This window comes from Pan troglodytes, chromosome 4 (assembly GCF_028858775.2).
Source record: "Pan troglodytes isolate AG18354 chromosome 4, NHGRI_mPanTro3-v2.0_pri, whole genome shotgun sequence".
Classification (NCBI taxonomy): domain Eukaryota; kingdom Metazoa; phylum Chordata; class Mammalia; order Primates; family Hominidae; genus Pan; species Pan troglodytes.
In genome coordinates, this window is record NC_072402.2 from 57,685,817 (window position 1) to 57,701,507 (window position 15,691).

Genomic DNA, 15,691 nt, shown 5'->3' on the forward strand with positions numbered 1-15,691 from the left:
CGCCCGCGCGTCCGTCCGTCCCCCACTTGCCTCCAATTCGGCAGGAACTTTACCCCAGCCAGGAGGAGAAGGACGGTGCGCGCGGGTGCGGGTCTGGCCGGCTGGGGCCGGCGCGGGGGTGGCGAGGGGCGCCAGGCGGCGTCGGCTTGCGAGCGGGCCGGGGGCGTCGCGGGCCGCCCTGCCCTATAAGGGGCCGTGCCGCCTCCGCCGCCGGGCGGGTGCCGGGCGGACCGCGGCGGTGGCGGCGGCGGCTGCGATTGGCTCAGGCGCCCCATCCGGGGACTGGGCTCGGCGCTGCTCGTTCGCCCTAAAGGTACCAATATGGCGGAGGTGAGCAGGGAAACCGGGCAGGAGCAGCCGGGCTGGAGCGGGCGCCCGGCGGCTCCCCGCGACCCCCGAGCCAGCCTGGGGGATCCGGGGCTCTTTCCGCTGCCCCATGAGGGGCGGCGTGGCGACGCGGGGGTCGCGGGGCGGCGACTGGCCGTGGCGGGGCTGGCCGGGGGGCGGGAGCGGGCGCGGGAGCGGTCTCCCTCCGGGACTAGGCCGCGGCGGCTCCGGCCCCGGTCGGGCCGGGCGACCGAGCCGGACGGAGGTGGCGGCCGGCTGCAGTGAGCCCTGCCCCAGGGACGGGGCAGTGCCGTGTCCCCGGTCGCTGACGCGGGCCGCCGGCGCCTCCGCGCCTCTTGCCCGGGCCCGGGTGGGTGGAAACCGGCCGAGCCCCCACCTCCGCGGCCGGATCGCAAAGAGGGGAGCGGGCTGCGCCACTGCCCTGCGGGAGTCGTGCGCTGTGCCCCCGGCCCACCGGGCCCGGGCTGCGGCGCGAAGGAGCCGCACGCTTCACTTTGCTGGGGGCGCGGAGAAGAGCGGGATGCGGGGCCACCGGGCTTCTCAGAAGAGCGGGACTCCCCACCCCGCAGCCCGGGAGGTGCGGGAGCCCCTGGGGTTAAAGGGCAGACCGAGACCCTCGACGCCCTCTCCAGGAGAGCGGCTTGATAGCTCCAGTTTTCTCTGGGCTGGAGGAAGGAAGGCTGGGCGAGCGAAGCTGCCCCGGCCATGTCCCCCGGGACTGGTGAGCTGGGGGGAGGGGGCGGTGTGGCAGGAGCCCCTGGGCTGGAGCTCGCTGGGGCGGGGGGCGCGCTGACGGTCCAGGGAGGGACTGAACACTCTGGAAGGAGCCAGCATCCCTGGAACTGAGAGGAGCTGCATCTCTGGACTCGAGAGAGAGGATGGGGGGCTCGCGCTTTGGTTTGGGGGCGAGTGTCCGATTCGAGCTGGCCTACGCTCCAGGGGAAGAGATCGGCTTCGGAGTTGGGTCTCCCGGGCCCCAGGGGCGAACTAGGTGCTCAGAACGCGAGTTCGTTCCAGAAAAGGGTGTTACGTTTCGAGTTGTTTGGGGCTTCGGAGAGCCGGGTGGGATTTGGAGGACTCCGGAGATGCCAGGGATGGGGGACTGATGGTGCGAGCCGACTGCTCTGGGTTTTGCTTCTCTGCTTGGTAACTTGCTGAGCTCCAAGAAGCGACTTGGAGTTGCCTCTCAGACTCCGGGCTTCGTCCCGGGTCTGTGAGTTTGTACACTTGGGACTCGGGGAGGAAGGCGAGGCAGCCAAGAGGGGGCCCGAAAGGGGCCGGGAGCGATTCGAGCGAAGCTACGTCTTGCACTTTTGGCAGCTGCGGAGGAGCGCTCGACTCCGCCTCCTCTGCGCCCTGTTGCCGGCGCTGCCTCTTTCCCTGGCTGTGCGATCTAACCTCACGTTTTCTTATCTCTCTCCTAGGCTTCTTTTGGAAGTTCGAGCCCAGGTTTGTCCTATTTTCTTACGTCTTCGGTGGTTCCCAGTGGGTAATGTGGGCTCAAAGGTCTGTTGCTAAAGGATTCCCAATAGAAATGTATCCTGCAGGTTTTTCTTCATTGATTTTTAAGAGTTTCAATGTGCATTTAGTAAAGTTTGGGGAAGAAACAGTTATACTGTTCTTTGTTGTTTTCTCTTGCATGTTGAAAAAGTAACTGTTACAAAGTTGCTAAGACAAGCGTTCTTTTAAGGAATATGGCTTTAATTATTACATATCTTATTTTTCCTCCGAGCCTGAAACAGTTAATCCCAAATTAACTTGACACCAACTTTAGCAATTTAGATTTTAACTTCGGTTTCTTCTAGAGATTGAGTAATTTGTCAGAACTCTGGGACTACTTCACTAACTGTAACCCCTCATCTCCTCTTACGTTGTTTCTTTTTCATAATTAAATGTCTATGAGTTGTGTTAAAATTGGAAGTTGAGAGGTAAAGCTACCTTAATAAAAAAGACAGAACTTCCAAGTTTGGCACAGAAAAAGGGTGATTTTGACTTCTGAGCTGAGACGATCTTAGGTCATCTAGTACAGTGTTTCTTAACCTTCCTGAGGTCAGAAACCCCTGTCAGGATCTAATGAAAGCAAGGGATGTGTCCCAGAACTCTGCACATATGCATAATTACACACAATCTGGGGTTTGTAGAATCCCTGTAGCAGGTCCATAAGGACCTTTCCTCATGTGCTAATCATGTAAGGTATCTTTGTTTCAGTTTCTCATCTCCTTTCTAGCTTACCTCTTTGCTGTCTTCCCTCTCATAGTCTACAGGAAAAGCACCTCTGAACTAGTCCAACTCCATTATTTTACAGTTGAGGAGACTTTTAAATAACTTTCGTTAGTGGTGGAGCACAGATGAGCTCCTAAATCTTCCATTACAACTTGTTTCCATAGAGTGGATAGTCAGTTTCCTTACACTATTACTTTTTGTATCTGCTCCACCTTCAGAGCCTCACTTGACTGTCATTTAAGGTATTATAACACCAAGTAGAAGAAATTTGCAGCTATTTTAAAAATAGCTGTCTATATCTTTAAAATTCTAAAAATTTTTGTTAATTTTGAGATGAACTTTTTTGTTAAAACTGATTTTAGGAAAATATATACATGAAGTCAAACAGCTGGATTAATGGAATTTTTCCATTTGGTATCACTGACTTCTTTTAAGAAGTTGCACTCTAAATAAGCCAAAAGACAGTGTAACCTGTTTTTAATCAATTAGCCTCTTTTTGTTTTTTGTTTGTTTGTTTGAGACGTTACGCAGGCTGGAGTGCAATGGGGCAATCTCACTGTAACCTCCGCCTTTGAGGTTCAAGCTGTTCTCCTGCCTCAGCCTCCCAGGTAGCTGGTACTACAGGGATGCGCCACCACACCTGGCTGATTTTTTTGTATTTTTAGTAGAGATGGGGTTTCACCATGCTGGCTAGGCTGATCTTGAACTCCTGACCTCAAGTGATCCGCCTGCCTCGGCCTCCCAAAGTGCTGGGATTAATTAGCCAGTTTTTTAAAAAGAGAATTTTAGAGTTGGAAGGGACTTTTGAGGTCCTTTCAGTCATCCCCATGTATTTTGCAAATGGAAGACAGGAGCTAGACCTAGAAAGTTTAAATGACTTCCTTTAGGTCCCAAAAAGCCAAGGACAAAGCTGGGAGTAGACCCTCAGGTCCTTCGATTTTTGACCCTTACTGAATACCTTCCATGTTAAAGGGGAGGCCTGTTGTGCCAAGTGATAGAAGAGTAACAGAAGAGCCCAGAGGAGCTCTGCTACCAAAGAGGTGGAAGAGTCAGCATCTATTTCATTTCTGCCTCTTTGGCATACCATGGAACTTGCCAAGAATTCCTCAAAAAAAGAAAATTTGTAATGGTGGATGTGAGCTAATTAATAAATATTCTTCTTTCTTTTTTGTTGTTTTTTGTTTTTTGAGATGGAGTCTTGCTCCATTGCTCAGGCTGGAGTGCAGTGGTGTGATCTTGGCTCACTACAGCCTCGACCTCCCAGGTTCAAGCGATTCTCCTGCCTCAGCCTCCCACGTAGCTGGTATTACAGGTGCCCACCACCATGCCCGGCTAATTTTTTTGTATTGTTAGTAGAGACAGGGTTTCGCTATGTTGACCAGGCTGGTCTGGAACTCCTGACCTCAGGTGATCCCCCCACTTCGGCCTCCCAAAGTGCTGGGATTACAGGCATGAGCCACCACCCCTGGCCTATATTTCTTTTTAAATTAAACCACATGTAAATCAACAGGTTTTTAAATGAGCAGATATTTTTCAACATTAAGGAAGATAACATAATGTAAACCTGCCAAAAAATAAAGTCCTGTAGAAATTGTATTTTTAGAACTAATTAGATTAGAGTTCTCTGAACCCAGAATCAAAAATAATGAATTATGTGTGTGGTTTTTCCATAGTGAAAAATCTTTGGCCCAGTTCAGTGTTTTGGTAATGATCTCACACTGCCCTGAAATGTTTGAAATTTTAAAATATTCAGTAGCTTGACTAAGAACAGATTAAACTTTTTATGTTGAGTATGCTTCCATCCACTTCTTCCTTCCCCCAACCTCAGTTTCTGATACTTTCCTTCCTTGCTCTGAGGGTTACGGGTCTAATTGAATTGGATACTAGAGTAAAACAAGTGGAGAAAATCCTGTTTTTTTATAAATTTGATTTCATTTCTTTGGGATTATGGATTTTAGTCATTTCTTCTCTTGGTTTTTGGAGTTTCCTATTGACTTCATATTTGCTATTAAAAGATACTATAGTTTTATAAACAAGTATGAATTATCCAAAACAACTTGCAATGGATATATCTTCCAAAACCTTCAGATGTGATTTTCTGTATTCCCTACACATAATCCTAAGAACTTTGTTAGTAATCCAAAGTAAAGCAAAGTCTTACAGTTTAATGCTTGTCTGATTAATGCTAGGGAACTTGAAGTACTGTTAGAGAAATGTAAAGTGATACAATGCTTTTAAAAGCTGAATGGCTGTATAGCTGCTTCACAGAAACTTATATTTGTTTTATAAAGCAGATTTTTGTTGTGTTTTCTGTCTTTATTTGAGGGTTAGAATTTGAGTAAAATTTATATTATCCTGAAGTGTGCATCTTAGTGTATAGTCGATTCTTGTGAAATCTTCCATTCATGGAAATTTAATCTTTCTGATATTTTGCTATTGCTTTTAGACAGATGTATTAAATGATAAGCAAGTTTGACTTTTTCTATTAGAATGTTTCTTTAAAACCATGCTGCTTAAATCACTTTGTTGTTATCATAAGATGTTTTCTTGTGGACTAGACCCCTTATAAAAGTGTTTGTGAATAACTTTGCCTTGTTATTTTGCTGATTTAGACATATTTTCAGAATCATGGGGTCTTAATTTATAACCTATAAATTATATAGTAAATTCATTTAGTAAAACCCTCATATAAACATGAAAAGGGACTGGCAGAAGAACACAAATTTTTATTTTCTTTTGTTAATAGCCTTGTAAATGTGTAAAGTGATTCAGTTTGTTTTATTCCAGTTGGGTCTTTGTCTTCTGAGGATCATGATTTTGACCCCACTGCTGAGATGTTGGTCCATGACTATGATGATGAAAGAACTCTTGAAGAAGAGGAAATGATGGATGAGGGTAAAAACTTCAGTTCGGAAATTGAAGACTTAGAAAAGGTATAAGATTTACTTTAATATACAAACTTAACAAAGATTTTGAAATTCTGTTGTAATTTTAAAAATAATCTACCTGAAATAAAAATAGGATCATAATCCTTTTTTCTTTCACTCTTATTTTGGGGGATAGCCTAATAAGTATGCTTTCATTTAATTTTTCGTAATTATTTTGTATCTGTTAATTTTTAAGCTTATATCAGCACAGTGAAGTAGGTACACGTAGGCATTTTACAGATGAGAAAATTGAGATACGGAAAACTATAAGCCCTAAGATTATTTCTGAATCCTAGTCTAGCCCTCTTTCCATTGTAACATACTATTCTGCTAAGGGTCAAACTTGAATTTGTGTAAGTACTGTAGTAGATACAGAGAGAAGCCTTTTCCTTCAAATAACTCATAATCTAGTGGAATATTTTAAGAAAATTGAAAAAGATTTACTGTATTTTCAAATATAAATTGGTAATATCCCATCCCCTGCTCCTTTAAAAGTCATCTTTGAAAAGGTTGGCAAGAGTGAGTGTAGTTTGTAATTTTTTAAGCCCCAAGTCAATATAAATTCAAATGAACTGTATTTTCATGCATTTATACCAGGACTGTATATAGAGAGGTCCCTATAGGGGTTACCTTGAAAACGTGTAGGATTTATGCTTACTTAACCATATTTGAAAATTTCTTATCAGCCAGAATAACAAAAGCTTTCAGAAATGATACTTATCCCCTGAGTTTCTTATACCTCTTTTTCTTGAAAAGGGCAAGCACATTCTTATATATATCATCTCCTCTGCTTAGTAGCTTTGTGAGGCAGGAGTGGAGTATTATTTTATTTCCTTCTTCATGTTAATACACAGGGAAACAGAAGAGTGACTTAACTGCCCACTTGCTCTGATCTGTTGTTCTTATCTGTAGTGAAGTACAACTGTATACATGTGGTCTCTATTCTTTTTATTGATGTTTAATGAAACATGAAAATGAATAAAAGAAACAGTAGAGACACAAATATAAAGAGTAAGGATCAAGCTTTTAGAAGGAATTTTAAATTATGTTTTGATTATTTCTATATCACTTGAAATAGTGTATTCTCTTAATCTTTTATTAGTGGAATAGGGATTTAGGTATTGGTGCATGTTAACAGTCTTAGGGGATTGATGTTAATGTTCATTTTCAAGAATTATAAGTTTTTATGTTCATAGTAAATAAACTCAGTTGTGTGTTGACTGTAATGTGGCCCATATTTTGGTGTTTACAAATTTTTAGTACGTCGTGTTATGGAAAATAAGGTAAGTACTAAAGCAATTTTCTCGTAGTAGCACTTTGAGTATAGAATATGTGGCTAGATTTTAGTTACTAAACATACTAAAATGGGTTTATGTAATATCTTTATATATTTTAATGTATGCATATTACTGCCATCTGAGAGCTTTTAATAGACCTAGATTTATAGGTAGAACTTTTTTTTTTTGAGACGAAGACTTGCTCCATTGCGCAGGCTGGAGTGCAGTGGCACAATCTCGGCTCACTGCAGCCTCTGCCTCCTGGGTTTAAGTGATTCTCCTGCCTCAGCCTCCCGAGTAGTTGGGATTACAGGCATCCACCACCACACCTGGCTACTTTTTGTATTTTTGGTAGAGACGGGGTTTTGCCATGTTGGCCAGGCTGGTCTTGAACTCCTGACCTCAGGCAGTCCACCTGCCTCGGCCTTCCAAAGTGCTGGGATTATAGCATGAGCCACCACACCTGGCTGGTAGAACTTTTTAAAGAGTTCTTATTTCTACTTTTATTAATACATAATTACCCCCTTGATGTTCACTGTGAGAAAAATTCAAAAATTCAGAAAAGCACAAATGAGAAAGTAAAATATCACTTTTTCTACCATTTAGACTTTAGTATAGGTTTTTCCTTTTTTGTTAAAAGAAAAAAAGGCATTTAGGCTGGGGGCAATGGCTCAGACATGTAATCTCAACACTTTGGGAGGCTGAAGTGGGATGATCGCTTGAGCCCAGGAGTCTGAGACCAGCCTGGGCCACATAGTGAGACCCTGTTTCTACCAAAAAAATTTAACAATTAGCTGGGTGTGGTGGTGCATGCTAGTAGCCCCAGCTACTTGGGAGGCTGAGGTGGGAGGATCACTTGATCATCCCAGGAGTTAAAGGTTGCAGTGAGCTATGATTGTGCCACTGTATTCCAGAGTATGTGACAGACTGAGACCCTGTCTGGAAAAAAAAAGATCACCAGACATTTAAACAAATTATATGTATATAGTTTTGCAGCCTGTGCCTTAAGGTATCAGACAGGCGTTAGTTACTAACATTAAAATGCATCTCAGACAGCCTCATTTGGTCCATCCAGTGATACCATCAGTTGTGTCAGATGAATACTGGCATTATTTTTCTAGGCTCAGAGGCCTTGTTGATTGTAGGATGTACTGTTGATTTCTTTTTTTTTTTTTGAGACGGAGTCTCGCTCTGTCGCCCAGGCTGGAGTGCAGTGGCGCAATCTTGGCTCACTGCAGGCTCCGCCTCCCGGATTCACGCCATTCTCCTGCCTCAGCTTCCTGAATAGCTGGGACTATAGGTGCCCGCCACCAAGCCTGGCTAATTTTTTTTGTATTTTTTTTTTTTTAGTAGAGACGGGGTTTCACCGTGTTAGCCAGGATGGTCTCGATCTCCTGACCTCGTGATCCGCCCTCCTCGGCCTCCCAAAGTGCTGGGATTACAGGCGTGAGCCACCGCGCCCAGCCTACTGTTGACTTCTAAACAGTGTAGGTGGTGGAGGAACGCTTGTATATGAAGTTTGCACTTTAGTATCAGGCTACATCCTGATTCTGATATGTGAGGGAGTGCATCATAGGATCAAGGAAATGATGGTATGTGAGGAAATGGAGGTGAGAGGGATTAGGTGATTTGTCCAAGATATTGGTTAGCAATTAGTGGATCTTTTGCCCTAAATCTGGTTCTCTTCCTGATATAAATCCTTTGACTTAGAGAACAGTTCATTTATAAGTGTGACTAGACTCTACTGTGTCCCTTAAAATGTAAATAGGTTCAACAAAATACCCAAGAAGAGGAAGAGAAAAATCCTTATACCCGGGATAAGGTGATGGATCACACTTCTAAGCTGATTTAGCTACCACAGATCCTTACAGACTTTGAGACTTACTAATTCAATTTTGAAAAAATTGTTTTTATGTTTTAAAGGACTTAAGTGCTTTATTAATAGGCTCTCAAAGAGAGTTCATTTGTGAAGTGCTTCAGAGACTAGATTCACCTTTTCCAGTTTTGCTTTAAAAGTTTTGGTACAAATGATTTGTGTTTTAGCATCAGCCCTCTGGCCACCAGTGTCATCCCTTGAACTTATTAATGCAGTTTCTACGAAGATGGTCATGTTCTCCCTCAACAGATGGTCATTCCTGTGTCTTTATAGAAAAGTGGGGGTTTTCTTGAGTGAATGCTGGGAACCTCCTGTCTCCCTCACATGTACAAACTTTTATATTATTCTTTCCTTCCTGTCCTGCAAAGTATCTGTGATATCCCAGGCTAACCTCTAGATTCTATCCCTCCTGCCCTCAATTTATTCTTCTACCTTTTTTTTTTTTAATTTCCACATAAGAATCCTACTAATGCAGATCCCACATTTGGAAGAAATTCTCTTTTGATCTTGTGTTGCCCTCAGTCTCTCTCCTTTTGTAGCCAAGTCTCAAGTCATGTATGTACTTTCTTCCCTCCCATTCAGTCCTTAGCTTGGCTTCTTCCACCATGCTATAAGGCCACCAATAATTACTTTTTTAGAGATGGTCTCACTCTGTCACCCAGGCTAGAGTGCAGTGGTATCATCATAGCCAACTGCAGCCTTGACCTCCTGGGCTTAAGCAATTTTCCCCCACTCAGCTTCCCAAAGCCCAGGGATTACTGGTGTACCCCACCACCCTGGCTAATTAAAAAAAAATTTTTTTTTATAGAGAAGGGGTCTTGCAGTGCCCAGGCTGGTCTCCAACTCCTGGGCTCAAGCAACCTACCTTGGCGTCCCAAAGTGCTGGGATTACAGGCAGCAGCTACCGCGCTTGTCCCAGGTCACCAATAATTCCTGATTGCCAGATACTAAGATTTCTTGTCTTTCTCTTGCTTAGTTTCTGTTTGGAATTTGACCCAAGTGACCATTCCTGATTATGCATACTTGTTTCTGCCTTAATTTAAGTAATCCTACTTTTTCCTCGTTCTATATTCTGGCTTCTCCCTCTTTCTTATTTTATGATCTTTTCTTTCTTTGCCCGCATTTTAATTAACATTCTCCAGGGTTTTTGGCTATTATCGTCTCACTCTGTGTGCCTTTTCTGGGTGTTCTCACTCAAACCCACTGCTTTAACTTTCACCTTAAACTCATCGTTACCATCCCATCCTTACGTTTATCTTGTGCTTCTGTCTCATAGTAGTGCTATAGTTACCTAACTTCTCAGGCCAGAAATCTGGCAATCCATTTAGACTCCTGTGTTGCTTTCATTCCTTGTATCAAGTAACTCAAGAAAGGGATCTTTCCCTAAATTTCACTCAAATAATCCTCCTCCTTAGTTCAGGCTCTCATTCTACTTCCCTTAGAACATTATTTCCAAAATACAAATCATGTTTAAGAATTTTCAGACATACCCATTGCCCATAGTGTAATACATCTGAAAGTTCTTCTGATAAGCATAGATCCCTTCCTCTTTTCTCTCTACCCTCTCCGTGGGTGAGCTCATCAACTTCTGTGGCTTTAAATATCATCTAGATGCTAATGAATGCCAGATTTATATCTTTAGCCCAGCCTGGTTCTCTCAGCTCCAGGCTCCTGGCCAACCTGACTTTTCTACTTGGATGTTTCATAGTCCTCTTAAACTTAACTGTGTCCTTTGCAGAACTCTTGTTGTTGTTGTTTTTTTCTTCAAAAACCTTTTATTCCTTTAGTATTCTTTATCTTGGCAGAAGTTACCACCATCTAGGCAATTGCTCAAATAGAAAACTGGGGAGTCCTCCTTCCCTTTCCCTCCCACGTCCAGTGACCCATTTGGTTCCACCTCAGAATATGTCTCTTCTCTTCACTTCTCTCCTCTTGTGTATCAGTACCCTCACCTAGCATGAGGCTTTTTACGTGGTCTCCCTGCTTCTCTTGTATCTCTCCACCCTTCTTAACTTTTCTTCATGCAGGTGTTCAGTATTTTAAGAAGAAATAATGCCATGGTACTCCCTTTTTATGAGTCTCTGATGGCTCCTCATTGCCCTGGGAATGAAGTCCAAGTTCCTTTCCCTGGCCCTGAGGCCCTTTGCGATCTGTCCCTGCCTCTCTTTCCATTCTCTTGAGCCATTCTTCATTCTACTCACCAAACTTTGGCCACTTGGCTTAGCAGGGAACCACCTTCAGGCCTCACATATGTCTTTTTTTTGCCTAGAATACTCTTCATGGGACTGGCCTTCTCAGACTTCAGGCCTCCACTGAGGATTGCTGACTGTCTTTCCCTGCTACCCTCTGGAAGTGGGCCCCGAGTGTTACTCTGTATCTCAGGGCTCTATTTGTTTGTTACACTCATCAAACTTGGCAGCCCTATATTTGTGTATTGTCAAAAGCCTTGTCATCTTTCAAGACTTAGCTCAGTCTTCACCCTCTGTGCATACCTCCATACTCCATACCAGTATTCTTGGGGTGTAGGTCTGCCCTTGTCTGTAGTCACAATTGAATATTGAAGCCATCACATTGTATCATAATGGCTAACTCATCCTTACATCCTTACAGACTTTGAGACTTACTCCCACTAAGTTCCTCCCACTAAGACTGAATTCCTTGTGAGCAGGGATTCTTCAGTAAATTTCATTTGTATGTCCAGTAGCCAGTAGCTAGTAGCCCTCAGCCAAGCACTTAGAACTGAGTAAATGATGGGAAGGTGGACCATCAGTGCATAAAAGGTGAAAATTGCCACTCCCCATTTCAGGGAGAGAGTGTGAAACTGTGAGGTTCTGCGGAAATACTACTGACAGGTGCTTGGCAAAGGCTGCAACCCAGGCACCTCTTGTATTAGAACCAATATGAGCCAAAGGGAATGGGCTGCATGGACTCTGCAAGGAGCAAGATAGGACTGTAGAGAGACTCTAAATTTGAGTCTTGTTACCTTCAATGGATTCTTTGGTTTGGAAGAAAAATAATTCATTGAAGTTTCCCCATGGTGTAGGTGAACTTCACCCTGTTCTGACCATCCAATTCAATTTATGCTGATTCCATGCTCCCAAAGGACTTTTGGTTGATTTAAATCCCAAGCTAAAAAAGATTTTCATGATCATTTATGGTCATTAGAAAGGCGTATGTCTACTACTGCAAATTTATAAATTAGTGTTCTATCATATACCTGTTTGTAAGTTCATTTAGCATAAATCTGTTTTAGTTAGACACAATAAATTATGTAAGTTCCATACCTGCAAAGGTGAAGGCCAAACTTTTGCATCCCCTGTGGGCCCTGTGGGCAGCCAGCTGGCCCTCTAAGGAATCATCACTGGCTCTTCTCAGGTCACTTTGTGATCAACTGTGGGCATGTTTTGCACACTCTGCTTTAGTGTTTTCGTGTTGTTTGCTTTATGGATTATTTTATTTTAAAGGGAAAACTAAACCATAAGCAAATTTTAAAAATCTCTTAATTGATGGATACAGAAATCTTAAAAATGTTTAACAGATTAACTAGTTCATGAGTATATTGTTTTGAGGTTATTTATTCGAATGATAAATAGTTCTTTTTTTGTATTTTTAGTAGAGATGGGGTTTCACCATGTTGGCCAGGCTGGTCTCGAACTCCTGACCTCAAGTGATCTGCCTGCCTCGGCCTCCCAAAATGCTAGGATTACAGGCGTGAGCCACTGCGACTGGCCTTGAATGATAAATAGTTCTATACGCTTTAGTAGTTAAAACATAGTCATGTGTCACTGAACAAGGGAATACATTCTGAAAAAGGCGTCATTAGGCAGTTTCATTGCTGTGTGAACATCATAGAGTATGCTTAGACAAAAGTAGTTAATGTAGCCTACTACACACCTAGGCTATATGGTGTAGCATATTATTCCTACCACAGCTGTATGTGCAGCCTGGCTGTATATGCAGTCTGCATGTACTGAATGTTACGTTGTGCATGGTAACACTTATTTTCACATGGATTCCTAGAGGGGAACAGTGACTTGGTGTCACTGTGAGGCATGGCATAGGTATTCATAACATAGGCAGCACTGTAGCCAGGGTATGTAATTTTATTAAAGCAGTGCAGCCAGTGAGATAACTCGGGGAACTGGGATTCAAACCCAGAATTAAGCCACAGTTTCTCACCTGTGAAATGGTGATAACAGTATAATCTTCCTCAGACAGTTGTTTTAAAAAAACTGGTATAAAGATAGGAGATGTAGTAAGAATATAAGAATATAAAAGGATAATTGTGCTTTGAACATAAATATTGCTGATGTTAGGAAACATTCAGCAAAGGTTTTCTACCAGGTGTCTTCTAATTAACATGAAGAATAAAGCAAGTGGTCAGCTGTTAAATGCAAGGAAAGAAGCTGTGAATTACAAGTTATTGATTGATTAATTGGAAATGTTTTCAGGGCAAATCTTTATGTTAACTTGAAAGCAAAAAAAAAGGCACTAAAGCAAATATTTGAGGAATTTTTAAAATAGTAAAATGCTTCTAGAAAATAAAAACTAAGGTGTTAATTGTTAGGCTGTTGTTTATACATTAATTATAGCTCCAGGTGTTTGGTCCTGTTTTCTGACAACAGCACAAAAAGAAAAACTGAAACTTGCCTTTGATTTGTTCTGCTGTTTTGATAATGTGCTTTCTGAACCTAAGGACAGTACAGTTTACCTGCAGTTCAGTATTGTGACATCTGCTGAGTCCGTGTTTATGCCCTGGCTTGAACAGGAAGGAACCATGCCTCTAGAAGATTTACTGGCATTCTATGGCTATGAACCTACAATTCCAGCAGTTGCAAATTCCAGTGCAAATAGTTCCCCAAGTGAACTGGCAGATGAACTACCAGACATGACACTAGACAAAGTAAGTGTGAGCATTTGAAAGAAAAATTCAGGGTCTGTTACCATTGACTGCTTTTACTTCCATTTAAAGTATTATTTAATAATTCTTAAATGTAAACTTCTTGTTGACCCATTGTGCTTATTTTGGTGGCTGATTTAAACTTTGTTTGGCTTTGATCACCCTATGTTAAGAGTAGTATTAATAGCAGCTTCATGGTACTTTGCATGCCTGAATATTCTCCCATAATGTTTTCATCTTTCCTGTGTAGACACATTGTATCTAAACTTAGATTTTGCCTTAACTTCTTTTGATCCTATAAACACATAAAAGCCTTGATTAATAAATCCCCCAGAAGCCTTCAAACCAAGCTGGCTTAGGCGTGGAGTGGTTGGAGAGAAGTTCTGTTTTCTTGGCTCTGGGAGTGACAGCGGCCGCAGCAGCCAAGACCGCGGTGATCCATCTCTAACGTAGGCTGGTTGTGGGGAGGCCTAGTCCCTGCTGAGGAAAATTCACACGGCCATGGCCTCTGCTAACAGATCCCTGGGAACCTTTCCTTGCCTTTCAGATCTCAGGCAGGGAGAGGAATCCACATCTTGGAACCTCTTCCTGTGAGTTATATTGTTCCCACTTTTAAGTCAATGTGATATTAATGTACCACAGACCTTAATGACCATAGTCATTCAACAAGTATTTATTGAGTGGCTACTTTGTGCTAGGCACAAGAATGACTGTATACTTACATAAAAATTAATTCAAACTTGTTTCTTTTAAAATTATGTCAGTAGTCAAAGCTGTTCATTAGTCGGACTTTTAAATTATTGGAAGAGTGGAGGTTGGAGGCATTTTTTCAGTTTTATTATTGACAGAAAATGAATATAATTGTTAACCACTTAAAAGTCAGACTGTTTTTTGTTGTAAATTCACTAAAAATTAGCCTACAGCTTTAGATAAGCTCTCTGCATACCCACAAATTAGGCAATTGTTTTAGTATATGGTTGCACTGATTATCATTTAATAGTATATTATTGAATATTATATAATATCTAATATTAAATATTTATGTACATGAAGTAAATCATAGGAGAATTTCATATTTCTCTCATAAGGTTCCAACTGCTTCTTAATGATATGTTATAAAAAGATAGTTTTCTTAATTAATGAGATGTAATCATTTCTAACTCTAGCACTGCCTTCTTATTCTTCCAGGAGGAAATAGCAAAAGACCTGTTGTCAGGTGATGACGAGGAAACTCAGTCTTCTGCGGATGATCTGACGCCATCTGTGACTTCCCATGAAACTTCTGATTTCTTCCCTAGGCCTTTACGATGTAAGAAACCCAGTGGATTACTGATAAATAGTAACATTGATACTGTAGCTTTAGTACATTTTATTGTGTTCAGTAATTTGTGTCAGAATATTCTAATATTTTATGTGGTTGAGATAAAATACTTCTATAATTTAAACAAGATTATAACCTTTCTTTTGGGATAGAGGTGAACTAATATGCCATTTAAAAATTGAAATATTTGGCCAGGTGCAGTGGCTCACACCTGTAATCCCAGCACTTTGGGAGGCCGAGGCAGACAGATCACTTGAGGCCAGGAGTTTGAGACCAGCCTAGCCAACATGGTGAAACCTGTTCTTTACTAGAAATACAAAAAATTAGCCAGGTGTGGTGGCATGCACTTGTAATCCCAGCTACTTGGGAGGCTGAGGCACGAGAATCACTTGAACCTTGGGGGTGAAGGTTGCAGCCAGCTGGAGATCATGCTACTGCACTGCAGCCTGGGTGACAGAGAGAGATTCTGTCTCAATAATAATAATAATTATAATAATAAGATAAAATAAAAATGGAAATATTGACTTTATTTTTACAAGGCCATTTTCCTTCTCAAGACTCATCTGTTGCTATGGTAATCATTCTTAGTTTGACCACAAAATTTTATAGACATTTATTTGAATTTCTATTAAAAGGCTCCTGCTCTCCTGGTTTTGAAAACTTATCAGTGCTCAAAAGGTATTTTTACTTTTAATGATTCATCTTTTTCCTATTAGTTCTTGGTGTTACCTCTTAATGTTTATCGGTAATATTTAAAAGGTTTTGGGGTTGGGTGTGTGATCGCAACACTTTGGGAGGCTGAGGTGAGGGGATCACTTT

At 42.1% G+C, this 15,691-nt stretch overlaps 1 protein-coding gene across 6 annotated transcripts in view; it reads left to right on the forward strand.

The window, feature by feature from the left end:
* Nucleotides 1-250: 250 nt before the first annotated feature.
* Nucleotides 251-15,691, forward strand: part of MIER3 (MIER family member 3) — a 32,614-nt gene continuing 17,173 nt past the window's right edge. The window contains exons 1-5 of one of the 6 annotated variants that reach the window (XM_009449106.5): nucleotides 251-330; nucleotides 1,773-1,797; nucleotides 5,359-5,504; nucleotides 13,348-13,554; nucleotides 14,740-14,860. In XM_009449106.5, the coding sequence (XP_009447381.3) occupies nucleotides 322-330; nucleotides 1,773-1,797; nucleotides 5,359-5,504; nucleotides 13,348-13,554; nucleotides 14,740-14,860 (508 nt within the window). In that variant the 5' untranslated portion in view covers nucleotides 251-321. 6 annotated transcript variants of the gene reach the window in all.